The sequence below is a fragment of the Vigna unguiculata genome, chromosome 8 (assembly GCF_037176805.1).
Source record: "Vigna unguiculata cultivar grain cowpea cultivar isolate G323 ecotype 2 chromosome 8, ASM3717680v1, whole genome shotgun sequence".
Classification (NCBI taxonomy): domain Eukaryota; kingdom Viridiplantae; phylum Streptophyta; class Magnoliopsida; order Fabales; family Fabaceae; genus Vigna; species Vigna unguiculata.
In genome coordinates this window covers 41,171,947-41,188,453 of record NC_140799.1, presented here as the reverse complement: position 1 = coordinate 41,188,453, position 16,507 = coordinate 41,171,947, and the positions used below count along the sequence as shown (strand labels likewise).

General features: G+C 33.4%; 2 protein-coding genes across 4 annotated transcripts; both read left to right on the top strand.

Moving 5' to 3' along the window:
* Nucleotides 1-208: 208 nt before the first annotated feature.
* On the top strand, nt 209-4,564 carry LOC114193834 (cellulose synthase-like protein E1). Of its 2 annotated transcripts, XM_028083781.2 has the most exons (8): nt 212-649; nt 747-1,074; nt 1,179-1,319; nt 1,446-1,580; nt 2,440-2,652; nt 3,106-3,333; nt 3,455-3,802; nt 3,925-4,564. In XM_028083781.2, the coding sequence occupies exons 1-8, from the start codon at nt 378-380 to the stop codon at nt 4,471-4,473; spliced, it is 2,214 nt and encodes a 737-aa protein (XP_027939582.2). In that variant the 5' UTR covers nt 212-377; the 3' UTR covers nt 4,474-4,564. The 2 variants fall into 2 exon arrangements, with proteins under 2 accessions (XP_085521515.1, XP_027939582.2); XM_085665389.1 differs by lacking the exon at nt 2,440-2,652 and having other exon boundaries at nt 209-649.
* A 518-nt stretch (nt 4,565-5,082) lies between these two features.
* Nucleotides 5,083-12,288, top strand: LOC114193835 (NOL1/NOP2/sun family protein / antitermination NusB domain-containing protein). Of its 2 annotated transcripts, none has more exons than XM_085665390.1 (17): nt 5,083-5,407; nt 5,510-5,572; nt 5,661-5,815; nt 6,292-6,402; nt 6,661-6,726; nt 7,109-7,192; nt 7,281-7,367; nt 8,651-8,742; nt 8,844-8,904; nt 9,138-9,197; nt 9,506-9,695; nt 9,930-10,037; nt 10,436-10,554; nt 10,637-10,708; nt 10,812-10,897; nt 11,142-11,238; nt 11,640-12,288. In XM_085665390.1, the coding sequence occupies exons 1-17, from the start codon at nt 5,269-5,271 to the stop codon at nt 11,769-11,771; spliced, it is 1,722 nt and encodes a 573-aa protein (XP_085521516.1). In that variant the 5' UTR covers nt 5,083-5,268; the 3' UTR covers nt 11,772-12,288. The 2 variants fall into 2 exon arrangements, with proteins under 2 accessions (XP_085521516.1, XP_027939583.2); XM_028083782.2 differs by having other exon boundaries at nt 5,103-5,407; nt 9,506-9,566.
* Nucleotides 12,289-16,507: the final 4,219 nt, after the last annotated feature.

Sequence of the window (16,507 nt, the reverse complement as noted above, 5' to 3'; positions counted from 1 at the left end):
TACTTTTCAAAAGATGAAAGAAATAAGAAATATTTAAACTCTATCGAACTCAACTCTTAATAATTAAGAACTATTATAATTGAGAATAACGATAAATATACACATTTATGAACACATTCTTTTTCTTTTTGTTACACATCCTTTCATAATAAACCTGACTTTTATTCTCTGGCTGCTGTAATGATCAATATGTATCATTGCCGATATTCGTCAGCGCACTCGTCACTTGCTTTTAGTCTTTGGTTCGGAGTGTTCGTGGTACAGTCAATAGCATCCATCACTCATCAAAAATCCTCGTTTGTGGCTGTATAAGAAACAAGATAACTCAACTCCACATGCACAACAAGAAGACAGAGGAGTGAGTTAGAAGGTGTGCAATGGTGAGAGCTGAACCTTATTCATTGTTCCAGACAAGGAAAGACAGAGCAAGACACATTCGGAGGCTCTATGCTGTCTCTTTGTTTGTGGCCATATGTTTTGTCTGGGCATTCAGACTCACCCACATACCCGCAAAAGGAGAAGCTGCTCAATGGGCATGGCTTGGTTTGTTTCTTGCAGAACTGTGGTCTGGCATCTATTGGGTCTTTTATCAAGCCCTCCGCTTGAACATGATCTTCAGAACAACCTTTCCCAACACACTCTCTCAAAGGTTCGTCTTTTCCACCTTTACTTCACAACACAACTCATCATTTTGTGATTGAGTACAACAAAGAGTACATGTTTGTGTTTGTGTTTGAATTTGGCAGATATGAGGAGAGTAGGTTTCCGGGAGTGGACATCTTTGTGTTTACGGCGGATGCAGCGGTGGAGCCACCGTTGCTGGTGGTTAACACGGTGTTATCTGTGATGGCTTATGACTATCCACCTCAGAAGTTGAGCGTGTATCTCTCAGATGATGGGTGTTCAGAGATAACCTTTTATGCTCTTTTAGAGGCTTCTTCCTTTGCCAAGCATTGGGTCCCATTCTGCAAGAGATTTAAGGTGGAACCTAGGTCACCTTCTGCCTTTTTCAACACTCCCGCCTCAACAAAATCAGAAGATCATAACTATGTCAAACACTTGGCAACCATCCATGTATGCAACTGTTCATCGTCACTTCTCTTTGTGCTTTCATCAAGAATTTTCAAGACTCTGTATATTTCTTCTCACAAAGATATCTACTTGCGTTTTATTTGCAGAAACTGTATGAAGAGATGAAAAGGCGAGTAGAAGATGCAACCAAGTTGGGTGGTGTACCCAGTGAAGCACGCTCGAAGCATAATGGGTTTTCGCAGTGGGACTCGAATCCCTCTCCACGTGATCACGACACTATCCTTCAAGTACATTAACTTTCTGAAACTGTGTTCGAGAGAATCACATGTTACATATGATTTGTTAAACAACAACGTTTTCGATTGTTCAGTAACTTTGATGCATGTGGTGTTGTGGTTTGATTTTCTTAACAGATACTTGTGCATAAAAACGACTCGCATGGGTCAAAGGATGTAGATGGGTGTATTTTGCCAACCTTGGTGTATATGGCTCGTGAAAAGAGACCTCAGTATCACACCCACTTTAAAGCTGGAGCTATAAATTCATTGGTAGTACACATAATTTCAACTCTACATTTCTTAAAAAATAATCTGGATATGGAGAATGACATCTCAATTTATGTTATAAATGCACCATATACTTTTAACCCCCAATACATTTTTACATCTACTTTATATATACACAACAAATATGTTTTTTTTTTTACATAAACAACTACCAACTTGAGTGGTATAGTTATTAAAAAATGATTTTTTATATTTATAAAGAAAAAAATTAAAAAATAAAATAGTGAATATAAGATGTGAAAAAAAAAATTTGTTATCAAAATATTTATGATCATATAAAAACTTTTCCAACGTAAAGGTTAAATCTTTTATTCGACTTGTAAGAAAATAACAATCAAGTATTATTTGTTAGTTTATAGGTTTTCAAACCTTATATTGTGTTCAATTTTTTTATTATTAACGTGAAATTTAGATTTATTTCTGAATTTTATTTTATATGAGAAATTCTGGAGGTGAGTTAAGTTAAATTATTGACACAAATTACAAATTATTGAAATCCTAGTGAATCATTTATCTGAGATCACATTATATGTTATTTATATCGACACAGATTACAAATTATTGAAATCCTTATCCATATGATTTTAGGTGCTTTTAGATAAGTGGAACAGCTTTTAAACTCTAAACTAATATGTTTGGATTTTTTTTTTTTCTCTCGTAGAACCAAAATTTCAAATTTTAGTTGACTTAGAATGAATTGTTTTCTTAAAAATAATAAAACTCAACTTAATTTTTTGATTAAACTTAATCACACGTGTTACGTTGCCAGTAACCTTTCACAAAATAATTATTCTATCGAGATGCATTGAATAATATAACATTACATTTGTTTGACCTGTAGCTAAGAGTGTCTTCGGCGATTAGCAATGGGAAAATCATTCTAATTCTGGATTGTGACATGTACTCAACCCATTCACAATCAGTGAGAGACGCTCTATGTTTTTTCATGGACGAAGATAAAGGCCGAGAAATTGCTTACGTGCAATTTCCACAAACTTTTTATAATATTGGAAAGAATGATCTATACGGGAATGCTTTATCAGAAATTCTGGAGGTGAGTGATTTAAATTATGGGTTAAGTATATTTTAGTATCTGAAATTTGATCCAAAATTGGAATTTGTCTTTGTCCGAAACTTCAATATATTTTGGTCCTTACATTTTAAAAATGAATGAATATAGTCCTTTTAACTCAATTAGGTTAACTTTTTTGAGATATCGAACACATTTCTCAGTAAATATTGAACAAAGAATGTCTTAAACAGTATAAAAAACTTCGATACTAATATAAAAAGTGTTCGAGACGTCAAAAGAAGTTAACATAAATAGGTTAAAATGACTATATTTGTTCATTTCTAAAGTTTAAGAACCAAAATACATCGAAATTTCAGGAACGAATTCCAATTTTTGATCAAAGAGTACTAAAAATATACTTAATCCTTAAATTATCGATGTAATCTAAAGCTTTTTTCTCTGAAAGTAATTTAACACTTCTTGATCACTTTGAAGGTAGACCTCCGTGGCACAGATGGTTTTGGTGGCCCTGTTTGTATTGGAACTTGTTGCTTTTTCAGAAGAGATGCTCTCTGTTTGAACAAGTTTAGTCGTGAACACAAAAATGATTGGAACGATGAGAATGAGAATGAGGTGACTGAAGAAAACTTGCATGAACTAGCAGAAAAATCAAAGGCTTTAGCAGATTGCACTTATGAGAAAAATACTTTATGGGGGAAGAAGGTGATTTAGTAATAATCTCTTAACACTTTCACAGTCACATTCATAATCATAGTTACAACTTACAACACGTTCATATTCATAATCATAATCATAGTACAGTAAATGATTTCTTGTGTTGTAGATTGGTTCAATATATGGGTGTCTTGTGGAGGACGTGGTAACAGGGTTATGGATACAGTCACAAGGATGGAAATCAGTATACTATAACCCATCAATAACAGCTTTTTGTGGTATTGCTCCCACTAACTTACTTCGCACACTTGTTCAACTCAGAAGATGGGGTGAAGGTCAATTGCAACTTCTGTTTTCTGAGTTCAGACCTAAATGTTATGGTGATTACAAGATCAACTTAGGCCTACAATTGGGATATTTGCATTATAACACATTTGCATTCACTTCCTTGTCAGTACTATATTACTCCATTATCCCTTCACTTTATCTCCTTAAGGGCATTTCCTTCTTTCCAAAGGTATGACCTTTCTCACAAAAATCACAACTTTACACCATTTTCTTCTCTCAAGCTCCTTATCAAACACAAATTCAACAGATAATGTTGCTAACGTTTTTGTGCTTAATCTATTGGTTCAACAGGTGTGTAGCTTATGGTTTATACCTTTCGCATATGTAATTGTTGGAGAGATTGGTTATAGTTTGATTGAGGGTTTGAGTAAGGGAGGATCAATCCAAGGTTGGTGCAATGGTACAAGAATGTGGTTGTACGTGAGATCAAGTTCCTTTCTGTTTTCCTTGTTAAACTTCATCTCAGGATTGTTTGGACATTCAAATCCATCGTTTTTACTCACACCAAAGGTCACAGAAGATGATGTTGCTCAACGTTACGAGAAAGAGATGATGGAGTTTGGAACCTCTTCTCCTTATTTCACTGTTCTAGCAACACTTGCATTGCTCAATCTGTTTTGTTTGCTTCTAACTTTGAAGGACTTGGTCCTTGGAAAAGGTGCATTTCTTGAGAAAATGGCATTGCAAATTCTCTTGTGTGGGTTTTTGGTTTTTATCAATTTTCCCTTATACCAAGCCATTTTTGTAAGGAAGGATAAGGGTAGAATGCCAACCTTTCTTTCTGTTAAGTCTACTGCATTCGCTTTCACTGCATGTGTCTTCTTCAAACTATTCAATTGAGTAAATTGATGTAGTCTTTGCATTGAAAAAGATGTACTTATTGCCATGGCTATTAATCTGAAATGGAAAGAAATGTTCCTAACATGTGCAATATTATTGTTTTTGTTACTAATCTAAATCTTCATTAGCATATATATAAAGTCAACTACAACATGGTTCTCACTTCCATAACACACCATGGCTTTAACTTTTATTTTCATCATGACCTTTATTTATAAAAAAAATATTAATAAAGAAATTCTGATTTAAACTCTATTCATCCTAAAATTCAGACAATCATAATCTGAGGGAACAGATGATGAAATGTAATTAATGAAAATCTTAGTCATTGAAAAGAAAATAACACATAGCGATGTGAATACGATGATGAACGATTTTCCGGAGAAAAGAGATGAACCAAGAACAAGAGGAGAAAATTTAGGATGGAAAATGGTGTTTTTGGATAAAGGGAGAATTATTTGGTTTATGATGTAACGCGTTAGCCAATGTGTCGTCGTGTAGATAATAGAGAATGCGAGTTGAAAAAAAGTAACAACTTGAAATGGGAAAGGAAGAAACCAATCTCAACCTAGTTTAACAAATGATGTATTATTAAGGATAAAATATATTTAAGTTGAAATAATAATGATAATAATTTTTATATAATTCCATGGCTTATATACTATTTTTTGGAATTTTGATTTGATGGTTTATTCTTGAAATGAAAAAAAAAGAAGAAGAAACCTTTATTATCCAAAGAGCAAAGCCAAAGAAACGAGTACGAAGTTAGGAATCGAAGGTCGAAAGAACCTAAGCATGGCGCAGGTGCTGTATATGGCTTTACCTGTCCCCGCAAAACCCCGCAAAGCTGCATTATCATCTTCTTCTTCCAAGCCATTGAAGCTTCCCCGTAGAAGCCGCAGCACCAACATATCCATTCCCACCACTTCCAAAGGTAACGACAAACAAAGCATGCTTTTTCATTTCCTGCTACAATGCTTCTACTTCATTCAATGCTTCCTTCACTATTGCAAAAAAAAAAAAATGAAACTTTCAGGCAGTGGCAAACGTTTGCTCAAACCCCAGAAGCTGAATTTAGAGGTTTCTCCTCATAGAGCTGGTACATCTACTTTTTCCCTCATCGTCGTGTGTGCTTTGAAAGAAAGGGGAGTTTTTTATTTGTTGGTTTGGTTTTGTCGATGTTGTAGTTTCAGCGGTGAGGTTGATGCGAATTGAGCTCGGTGGTGCTTTTGCTGACCTTCTCAACGAGAAAGGGAAAGGTTCTGGTGAAAACGAGATGGGGTATGTTCAAAGAACGCTCGGTTTTCGCACTCGGGAGTTGAGTCATCACGACCTTAGATTGGTTAGTGTTGTTTGTTATCACTTTGAACCCTTTTTCTGCTCTGCTTCATAACTTACAGTGCAAAATGTTATTTCTTTCTTATATTTAAATATTCTCTTTAATATCTAATAATTTCAAGATTGATGCTTTGGTCAATGGCAACAACTTTTCTATTTTCATATCAATAATTCAATATGCAAATGAGTTTTTGTTGTCTTTTATGAAAGTGGTATATGGGAATGATCGAATGATCGCTTATCTTCATCTGAGATTAAGCATACTGTACGAGTATAATGCTTGATTTACAGTTCAAATTAGTCGTTGATTACTTCCCCCAATTTCTCCTATTTGATCAGACTTTGCAAAATCCAGAGTATTATCAGTCCTTTTTAGGCTGAAACTTTGAAGTATTTTGAGTTTTAAACTAAACACCTGTTCATATTACTTCATCAACAAATTATTGATTCTTTTCTCTGTTCGAACTACAAATTACATAGGTCACAGACATTGTTGGTGGCACAATTCGCTGGAGAAGATATCTTGATCATCTGATCAATTCACTATGTCATGATAAAGATATATCTAGCATGGAACCTCTTCTCTTACAGGTGAATTTGAGCTCTATATTTCTTACGATCATGTTTGTTTCAGTCACTGGCTAATTGAATTCGTCATATACAGCACAAACAGAGAGAGGGTAAAGAAAAGAGCAAAATTACATTTTTTTTTTAATTTCGTCGAACACTGCCCATTAAAGATTTTCTGCTGGATCTTTGAAATAAAGTACATGGTGTAGTTAAACATTCATCAGCCTGACTTATGTTCTTTGGACATTATTAATGATCTTAGTACTTTAATTGGTTCAGATTCTACGAATTGGCTTCTATGAGGTTGTCAAATTGGACATGCCACCTTATGCTGTTGTAGATGAGGTACTTTTTTTGGCCCATGTGTAGTTCTTGTTTAGTAGATGAATTGGTTCAATTCATATTTCATAAGGCTTGAGAAAATATCATAAAGATTATAATTTGAATAATGGATATGAATTAAATTTATAGTTGCAAAGGATTTTCATTTGTTGAATTCAATTTGTTTAATGTTGTGGTAGAGATGATGTGTTATGCTTACGTGTTTTATTGTTTTGAAATTCAACCTATATTTCTTTTTTTTTTCTTTTTCTGAATAATTAGTTTTTGAAAATAAATTCTGAAGTCATGTTACTGTAATTTTGACTGGTTAATTTTGAGGTTTTGGTTCAATACTATAGTCCAACCTTCTCTTCGTTGTAGTATGAATCTGCTGTATGAAATGCAGAACGTGGAGCTTGCTAAAGTTGCTCTCAGACCTGGGGCTGGCAACATGGTCAACGGAATCCTCCGAAAGCTAGTTGTGCTTAAGGTTTTACTTTTTGTATATTGAATATCTTAACTGTAAGAGTGGGAAATCATGAAGAATTTTATCAAATACATTGATGTTTGGTTTGCAGGAGAACGGTACTCTTCCTTTGCCCAAAGTGGAGGGTGATGACCGTGCTCAAGCACGTGCGTTGGCAACTCTGCACTCACATCCAGTTGTGAGTGACTTACTGCTTTCACTTTTTCTCTACCTCAAGTCGTTATTCTAATTTAGGAAAATTCAGAAGTAGGAATCACTGCATCAGAGACCGATAAACATAAAACCTTTTATTTTGTGCTCAGCAATAACCTCTATTCCATTGAAGTATGGGTACGGTATAAGCTTAAGATATTCAAAATGTCTGTAAACAAAAAATTCAACAAAGAAGAATTGGAACTATTTAGTTTGTACTCATTTTCTACAATGCTCTAGCATACCTAAAGTGCTATGCTATTGGTATTTTCTTAATATTTTGTGGTTGTTATCAAAACATAATTAATAGGCTAACGTTGAAGGCCATAAACTTTTTATTTCGAAGGTGGAATTTGTATTTCAGAATTTAGATACAGTACACTAAAATCTAATGTTTCTCACTTTGAATGGTGGTTTCTTGGTTGTTTATATTCTCAGGTTAGTATCATTGGTCAAACATAAGTTTGCTGTACCTAAGATCAAATGCCTAGATAAATATATCCTAAATGTCTATCCCTGTTATATGCAAGAAGAGGTTTAAGAGTATTCTGTTAGGATATAAGGAGAAGAGACGTAAGTTAAGATAGTTAGAATATTAATGAGTAAGTTACCTGAGGTGTTCGTTTGAAAAATTCTCAGATGCAAGAAGGTTCGGTAATGAAGAATCACACCCTCTGTAGTGGAGAAAAAACAAAAAATGAGGTGAGGTTAGCAAGAGAAATAAAAATCATTATGGAGGAAGAAGTGGATGCATCAACAAAGAGAGTGAAGATTATGGACTCGAGGTCAGAAAAAAGGAGATAAATCTCTCCTCAGACTGTTTACCCTTTTACACAAAGCTAATGCTTTGTTTACAATTGATAAACATAAAACGTCCCCATCTCTCTTACATCCTCATATTCTTTATCTCTATCTAGTTAACCCCTCTAACTTAACTAACCACTAATTTCCTTTCTCTGTTCTAAATTATAACAATGAACAAATTTGTTTACCTTTTTTGGCATAACCATGTTAGTTTACTTTTTCTATAAAGCAAAGTATAGTAGGGATATATTACTCCAATAGTACTACCCAAGGTTCCAATTGGCATATTTGGGATCCTACATGGGAAGCAAGAGGACCACTGTATAATGAATAGTTTAGTATTCTTTTAACCAAACTAACATGTAAAGGTTAACAAAAGGAACTTCGCAATTTACTAAAGTTGCTATCAACAAACTAAGGTAAGTAAAATTTAATCGAAACATTTTCTTATTGTTCCTTTTGCAGTGGATGGTAAGGAGATGGACAAAGTATCTCGGCCAGGAAGAAGCCATTAAATTGATGATATGGAACAACAGTGAGCCCAGTTTCAGCTTAAGGCTAGTGAATATTTTTATGATAATTTCAGAGCTATGGGTAGTATGTAACACAAATACACAAGCAATAAAGAACTCAAGCTATATTTTTATGATAATTTCAGAGCAAATTGTGCAAGTGGTTTTTCAAGAGATGACCTTGTAGCACAGCTTAATGAATTGAAGGTGCTACCTCTGTCATGATTGAATGTGGCATTTGCTTATCACAGTATCTGCTTTTTATTTTATTTTTATTGTTTAATGTTTTTGTACATTTATAAAATTCTGCATTTTTTTCAATGAATTCCTTTCTTTCTCATCAGGTTTGAGCAGAAGTTCATGTTACATTTGCACTATACAATTGTATATTACCTTTTACTCTATATCGTCAACGTCTTCCTGACAGATTTAAGTTTCAGGTCCCACACAAGCTTTCATTGTATTTAGATGAATTTGTTCGTATCAAAACTGGGTTGCAGGTATGAATTTCCTTGTGCGAGTATTATGAATTTCTATGGAGTCAAACACTGATTAGAGGAGAAAAACCATTGGGACTGAACTATATGCATATTTTCTACCTTATGTAATAATAGCTATTAGGTTCAACATTGTGTAATTGTGCTTTAGCTAAATACTTGCTTGCTTTGGGTTATCTTTTACTTTAATTTCTTTTATATTTTTTCACATGGGAGGCATTGGAGTTATATTTGTTTTTGCTGTTACTAGCTCATATGAAGTAAGCATGACTTTCTCGTTTAAGCTGACTGTTTATAGGCTCGTATTTCAGATTGTCATTCATGCTGGTCTGCTCAAAAAGGGTTTATGTTCAGTTCAGGACGAAAGTGCAGGTCAACCTGTCATCTTTTCTCATAGAAGGGATTCATATAAGGCAGTAATATCTAAAGTTTATTTTCTCCTCTTTTGCTTTTTACTTGGAACACTGCCACTGGCCTCTGCTTTGCTAGATGACCCACCAGGCATAATACATTATTTTATGCATTCATGTTCCTATATTGGTTTTCTTTGTAAGATTTTGTTGTGATTGATGGAATTTGTGACCAAAGGCCTTGCATTTACACACGCACTATTTTACCCAATATGCTAATCAATGTATAGATTTCAACCGGTCTTTATTTTCCTTTTTGAATTTAAAGAAATTTTTACTTTGCATGGTTCGATTATCGTACAGTGTGTCACATCCTTGGTTACAGGTCTAGTAGTTTCTGTTGTGGATCCTCAACCTGGTGAAACTATCGTCGATGGCTGTGCTGCTCCTGGTGGGAAGACCCTCTACATGGCCTCTCATTTAAGTGGCCAAGGTACTAATTGTCTAAGATATTTTATTAAATCATTGAATTTCAATTTCTTCAGATGCGCTCATAAATATTTTCTTTCCTTTTCTTTCGAGGAGATTTGTTTCGGATACTTATTGTTTTCGTGAGTTAAATATTTTGAACCTGGGAGTTGGAAATATAAAAGCTTTGTAAAACATGAACATCGTTTCAGATCCCCTCTCCCCACGGATCCACCCATAAAATGTAGCAGAAGTCGTGTTCTCCGTTGGAGATAATAATCTCCTTCGATCTTCATTCATTCTGGCTATGACTGTGTTTTTGTCTACAATGTTCTAACTTAACTTACTAATTTGTTGATATACTAGTTTCTTGCTTTTTTATTTTTCCATTCAGCAGAATAAAAGGAAAGCTTGTGTTTTCAGGAAAGGTATTTGCAGTTGATGTAAATAGTGGTAGGTTGAGAATTCTTAAAGAGACAGCAAAGTTGCACCAAGTGGATGGTGTCATTACCGCCATTCATGCTGATCTTCGCACATTGACTGTATGTTATTTTCTCCCTGTAAGTGTTAACTCTGAAATTGCTATTTAATTATTTCTCATTAGTTTTCTTTTGGATTTCCCAGGATAATGGACAACTTAAGAGTGACAAAGTTTTGTTGGACGCTCCATGTTCTGGACTTGGTGTTCTATCCAAGGTGATTGTGTTAAAATACGTTTCCTCATTGTCATTGTTCTCACAAATTATTCAGTATACTTCCCTTTGTTAATTAATCTGTTTTTATTCCTCGGCTTTTGAAGAGAGCGGACTTGCGCTGGAACAGGAAGCTTGAGGATATGGAAGAACTGAAGAAATTACAAGATGAGCTCCTGGATGCAGCATCCAAGTAAGCAGGAGATTCCCTTTGATGTTCCCTCTTTGTTTCTGTACATTATCTTTTGTCCAGTGAATACATTGAATGAAGTGACAAAAAGCTTCACATGCTGGTTGCTTATCGCATAATCAATCAAGGCTTGTTGTTGTATGCTGATATGAAAACTTGAGTATACTAATATCGAAATAATCTCTGTAGTAGTAGATGAAACTAATGGTAGATTGTTTCCCTAATGCATTATTTTTTGCACATTTAGATTGGTAAAACCTGGGGGAGTATTAGTTTACAGTACATGCTCCATAGATCCTGAAGAGAACGATGACAGGGTGGCTGCATTTCTTGTAAGACATCCGGTAAGAATGATCACTACTCACTAATCTATTCAAATATTCTAATCTTTTGTTTAAAATACTCTTTCATTTTCTGAATTGCACTACTATAGCTGATGTTATAAATGATAAATCCTCCTTTTAAGGTTGGTGACGGGCTTCTTTAGAGAAATTGGATGTTATTTACGTTTCAGGAATATTGTCGAATAGCATTTGGAGTTACTGGAAGTTTATAGAAATTAAATGTTCTGCATGTCTTTGATTAGGTCTCTGTAAACCTTTTAGGACATGATTGTCTGATTCTATTTTGAGTTTTTGACACAGCAGAAGGAATTAAACAGGAACAACATGCATATCATTCTCTTTGGAGATCAGTACACTGGTTTCCCCTTTCAACTGCTAATTTACTATTATTTGAATTCCAGGATTTCCGCATTGATCCTGTAGACAGATTTGTTCCTCCTGATTTTGTGACAAGCAGTGGTTTCTTTTTCTCCAACCCCGTTAAACATTCACTAGATGGTTCCTTTGCTGCTCGTTTAGTACGTGATCCATAGAACTTCTGGGAAGGAATCCTTTGTGGATTTATCGCCAAATATATACCGTTTGGTGAAAAATGAAGAGGCTGCTTATGAGTTGTGGCTGTTCTGGTATATCTCTCCATGTGTTCATAAATTGAAATCAAGCATTTACCCTGCAGTGGGATACTGCACTTCCAGAACAGGCATTCTGATTTCTCCTCAAAGATATGCGAAGGATGAGATTGTCAGCAGGTTCTATTTCACCAGGAACTCTGGAAGAATGATGAACTGATGATCCTTAAAACAAGTACAGATAGGATTTCTGAGTGGAAAGTCCAAGCTTCAAAGATTTCTCCAGCATAATTACTGCAGTTTCAGGAGATTACTTTGAGAGTAATGTTACCTTGGAATGTTGTCTTTTAGGAGTGTTTGTAGCTTGATTTAGTTCAGTTTTGTATTAAAAAGGCATTTGAATCAAACATCAGATATAATGTAGTTTGATTCGGTTTTAATTTAATATAAAATCTGAATCATACCAAATCAATTTTTCAAACTACAGTTTAATTTAGTTTTAGAGGTTGGTATTATTTTAAAACATTTTATAACGAGAAAGTATATCATAGAGAGTCGTTTTCTTTACAATCATTGACCTATTTATAATTTCAATTTTTTAATATTCAGAGCTAACTTACATTGTAATTGTCTGCTGTAATGCTCTGATAATTAGCTATAAAATTATAGATATCATTTATAAGATTGATCCTTGATTTCTAATCTGAATCAAACTGAATATTTAAGGAAAAAAAGACTAATCATAGATCAAAACATCAGCTAGAAATTGGTTTTGATAATATTTTATGATTTTCTGTTGTATTGGTTTAGTTTTTAATACACTTAACTAGTTTTACTGTGACGCTGCTATACATAGGCACTTATAGCTGCAGCTGTAACTTTTGTTCAAACAAAAAGTTGCATGGCAAAGACTGATTCCAAAGGTTTTCTAGTGTCACAATATTCTGTTCAAGTTTAAAAAAAAACTTTACTTAGGCATAATGTGCGTTTCTCACCAGTGGGGTATCCTTTGGCAGTGTAATGCAGTTTTCAAATTTTTTTGTTTCTGGTTAGTTTTTGTTTCTGAAAATAGCTTTGTAGGGTGAATAATATGTTAACACCTGTTTGGAGAAACGATGTGAGTGCTTGTGATGAGTGTGATGAGTTGTTCCATGGAAAATGAAGATAAAGAGAAAGCAACACTGAATTATGCATTGCCATGCATAGGACTATGACTGAGAAAAGCATCAGCAATTGTTGTGCATGTCCACAACGTGTCATGGAAACTATTATCCTCTCTGTTATACTCAGAAGTCACAAGTGAACACAACCAAAACCCTACAGAGCATAGATCACAGAGACACAACATGGTCCCTGACATTAATTTGAAAAACCAAAACAGGAATCCAGGTCCACAAGATGGAGTTTTGGTTGCTCTCTCTCTCTCTCAAGGGATATGTTACAGTGTATTCTCTTCTTAATACTGCTACCATTCAAGAGAATAAATGATTTCATATCTGAAATTTTCTTATAATAGTAATGATGATCCACTAGTCATCTTTGATGATATGAACATTTTTGCACTAACCATGCATAGTCATTAAATACTTTTCTATTGATTAACAATGTAAAAATGTGTACAAAGTTACTGATAAAAGTTAAACTCGTTTCATATACAAGCAAAATGCTACCTAGGATCTTATTCAGCAATCTGATTCATTGGACTAACGACACACAGGTGACAGATTCAGTCGAACAGTACAAAACTTTCACTGTCATCTTTTCACAAACCTCCACCGTCTCAAATTTGATGCCTTGAATGAATTTACCTTAAAGGTCTTGAAGCAATTGTTTATAAATATAGAGTTATAAGGAATAAAATAAAGTGACACATTAACTACTTCATTTATATAAAAAGTTACTACAGTTCTTAGTTTCTATCAAGCAACTTTAACCAACAGCAACACTAAAACACGAAAGAAACAGAGGAAATGTTAAATATGAGACTTTGATTTACTCTCTTTTTTGACAATTCCTTAGGATTAATTGTCATTATTTTCAAAAAGAAGTATTTAATAAAAAAATTCCTTAACAAAACTAATTAATAATACATAAAAAAAAAAAAGAAACTTCATGCAAATAAATTTCGTTTTCAAATTGAACCAAATCAGTTAGCATTTAATTACTTAGGTGATATTCCTAAGAATACATCTCTACATTTATTACACCTATAAAAGTTTAGTTATATATATATATATATATTACAATGGGCCAAATTGAATGAGCTTGATGTTATATAAGAACCACAATATGGTTCTGAGGTTACATATTCATCTTTGATAGAGTTTTTGTTTGATACGTTTTTACTCCCTTCCTTCTTGAACCTTCATCATATTCATGAACCAAAAATGTCTTCATCTTCCTTCTCCATAACTCCATCTTCAGAAGCTTTTGCATTCTCTACTTCTTTTTTTTTTTTTTCACTGTGGACCTTTATATTCTTACGATCCCTCGATTACTTCTTTCCTACCTATATCATGCATAGTTCTCTCCTACCTGTGCAGAAAAGGAGAAAAGCTTAAGTTGGTGAAGCTGATTTGGGATGAAAGAAAATCATTATGCAGGTGAATTCATGCTCAATTAACTGTTCAATATTCATATTCATTCATGCTTAATTAACTGTCCAATATTCATGAGATACAGCATCTATATAAAGTACTAATAATCTATCTGTGTGCATATACAGTATCATCTCCTAAAGAATTTGTAGCATGCATATACTTATACTTATTCAATATACTTATAAAACCAGAACCATGTCTAATTTCTCACCTTACGAGTAGCCTACATGTTTCTTTTCTCGATCCTTCGCAAATAAGATCCAAGATTGTTTAATAGTTTGAATCAGGCTAAAAAGTAAAACATGAATTTACTGCTATACAGATCAAGCAAATTTCGATAGAACACACCGTATTTTTGATTAAGATTCATTCTAAGAACAGGTTTAATCAGAGATAACATATCTTTTCTCTTATTTGAGTATATCCAACATTGGAAAAACGTTTTAAAAAAAATGTATACTATATTTTCCAGGATTATTTATGGCTTGGACTGTTTTCTCAATTTAGTACTGTTTTCAAATTTCACCTAACTATGTGTTAGAGAAAGTACTCTCCCGTCTCAATTAAGTATTAAGTAAAATATGCAGAGATATAAGAAAGAAAAATGAAATGTAAACATATATTTGTTGAACATGAGAGAAGATCTATTATTAGATTCGTGTGTATTAAAAATTAGTTTGTTTCTGACTTTATGTCAGAGGATATACACTCTACAAAGTCCTTAATCAATGTAATGTAATAATGATATGCATGTATAGATGGTGTGAAATAGGAGATGGTGGGTGAATAAACCAAAGAAAATGATATTTTGACTACTAAATTTTGATAACTTTCTCTTACAACATGTGTTATTTTCTAAGTGGTTTTAAAATATTGGGAATAAAAAAATAAAAGAACGAAAAACCACTTAGAAGATGTCATCTAAAGTTGTAAGAGAAAATTGTTAAAATTTAGTAGTCAAAAAATTATTTTTCATAAATGAATGAATGAGAAAGCAATATAGTATGTGCATGAAGAAGAAAAATAGAGTAGGAAAAAAGTGGTTAGTTTGGTAGAGAAAAGATGCACATGAAAATGCTGTATCAATAAATGTAGATGTATGGTCTGATAGGAATGCATGAATGATGAATGGCATGTAAAAAATGGACAGGTAGTGCATGTGTTGAAGGGTTTATTGGTGGGATTGTGATGAGATAGATACATGATCTCTCATGTTGACAGAAGAGAGAGAGCACAACCCGAGAATGGTTAAAGGAGTGTTTGGCTTTGTTGGGAGTGTGCTCTCTCTTCCTCTGTCATCATCACATTCACATGACAATTGCTTTGCTGGAACAGTAGATGCACCACTATGTCTTATACCTTTCAAGGTATGTCAAGTTTTTCTTACCTCACCTTCCTTTGCTTATAAACATGTCCCTTTCAAACTACTCACATTTCCTATATGTCTAACTAATACCACTCTGCATAAATTCAAATGCTCTTTCAAATCACACTTTTTCAACCAAAGTAAAACAAATTCAACAAAAGGGAAATCAAACTGGATACAACTAAGAAGATTCTCCTCCTTCTTGGTCAAGATTTTTGCTAAATTTTTATCTTGTCTTCTTTAGCCTCCAAAATGTGCTTATGTCAGAATATTATAACTCCTTCTAGAATTAATTATTCTTTTCATTCGTATTTTAATTGAAGAGTTATGAGTAGGTCTCATTTTTTATTTTTGTTTCAAATAATTTTTAAATTTTTAAAATTTGACTCCATTCTATCATTTTTATTAATATTTATAAAGTTATAAAGACATGACATGTTTTAATTTGTAATTTTTGAATTTATTTTGTAAAATTTTGTGTTATCCACGTGTGAAGTCTTATAATAAGATAATGATAATTTGAGGTAAAATTTATTATTTGTATAAATATATATATATATATATATATATATATATATAAAGTAGAAAAAGTTTTGTTGCGAAAAGAATCGTGAGACTGCTGAAATACTACACACTGGGAACAGTTTAAACAATAGTGGATTTCTAAATTGAATTTTAACATTTTTAAAAGAAATTACAGAATAAATTTTGCTGTAATTACTTGATTTGTATAA

Bases quoted from the DNA above. Each gene is read 5' to 3' on its own strand.
- LOC114193835 (XM_085665390.1), top strand. From the start codon at position 5,269: ATGGCGCAGGTGCTGTATATGGCTTTACCTGTCCCCGCAAAACCCCGC. The intron at 5,816-6,291 runs GTTAGTGTTGTT...CAAATTACATAG, and splicing joins GTCATCACGACCTTAGATTG to GTCACAGACATTGTTGGTGG. The intron at 10,709-10,811 runs GTGATTGTGTTA...CGGCTTTTGAAG, and splicing joins GACTTGGTGTTCTATCCAAG to AGAGCGGACTTGCGCTGGAA.
- LOC114193834 (XM_028083781.2), top strand. From the start codon at position 378: ATGGTGAGAGCTGAACCTTATTCATTGTTCCAGACAAGGAAAGACAGA. The intron at 1,320-1,445 runs GTACATTAACTT...TTTTCTTAACAG, and splicing joins ATCACGACACTATCCTTCAA to ATACTTGTGCATAAAAACGA. The intron at 3,334-3,454 runs GTGATTTAGTAA...CTTGTGTTGTAG, and splicing joins ATACTTTATGGGGGAAGAAG to ATTGGTTCAATATATGGGTG.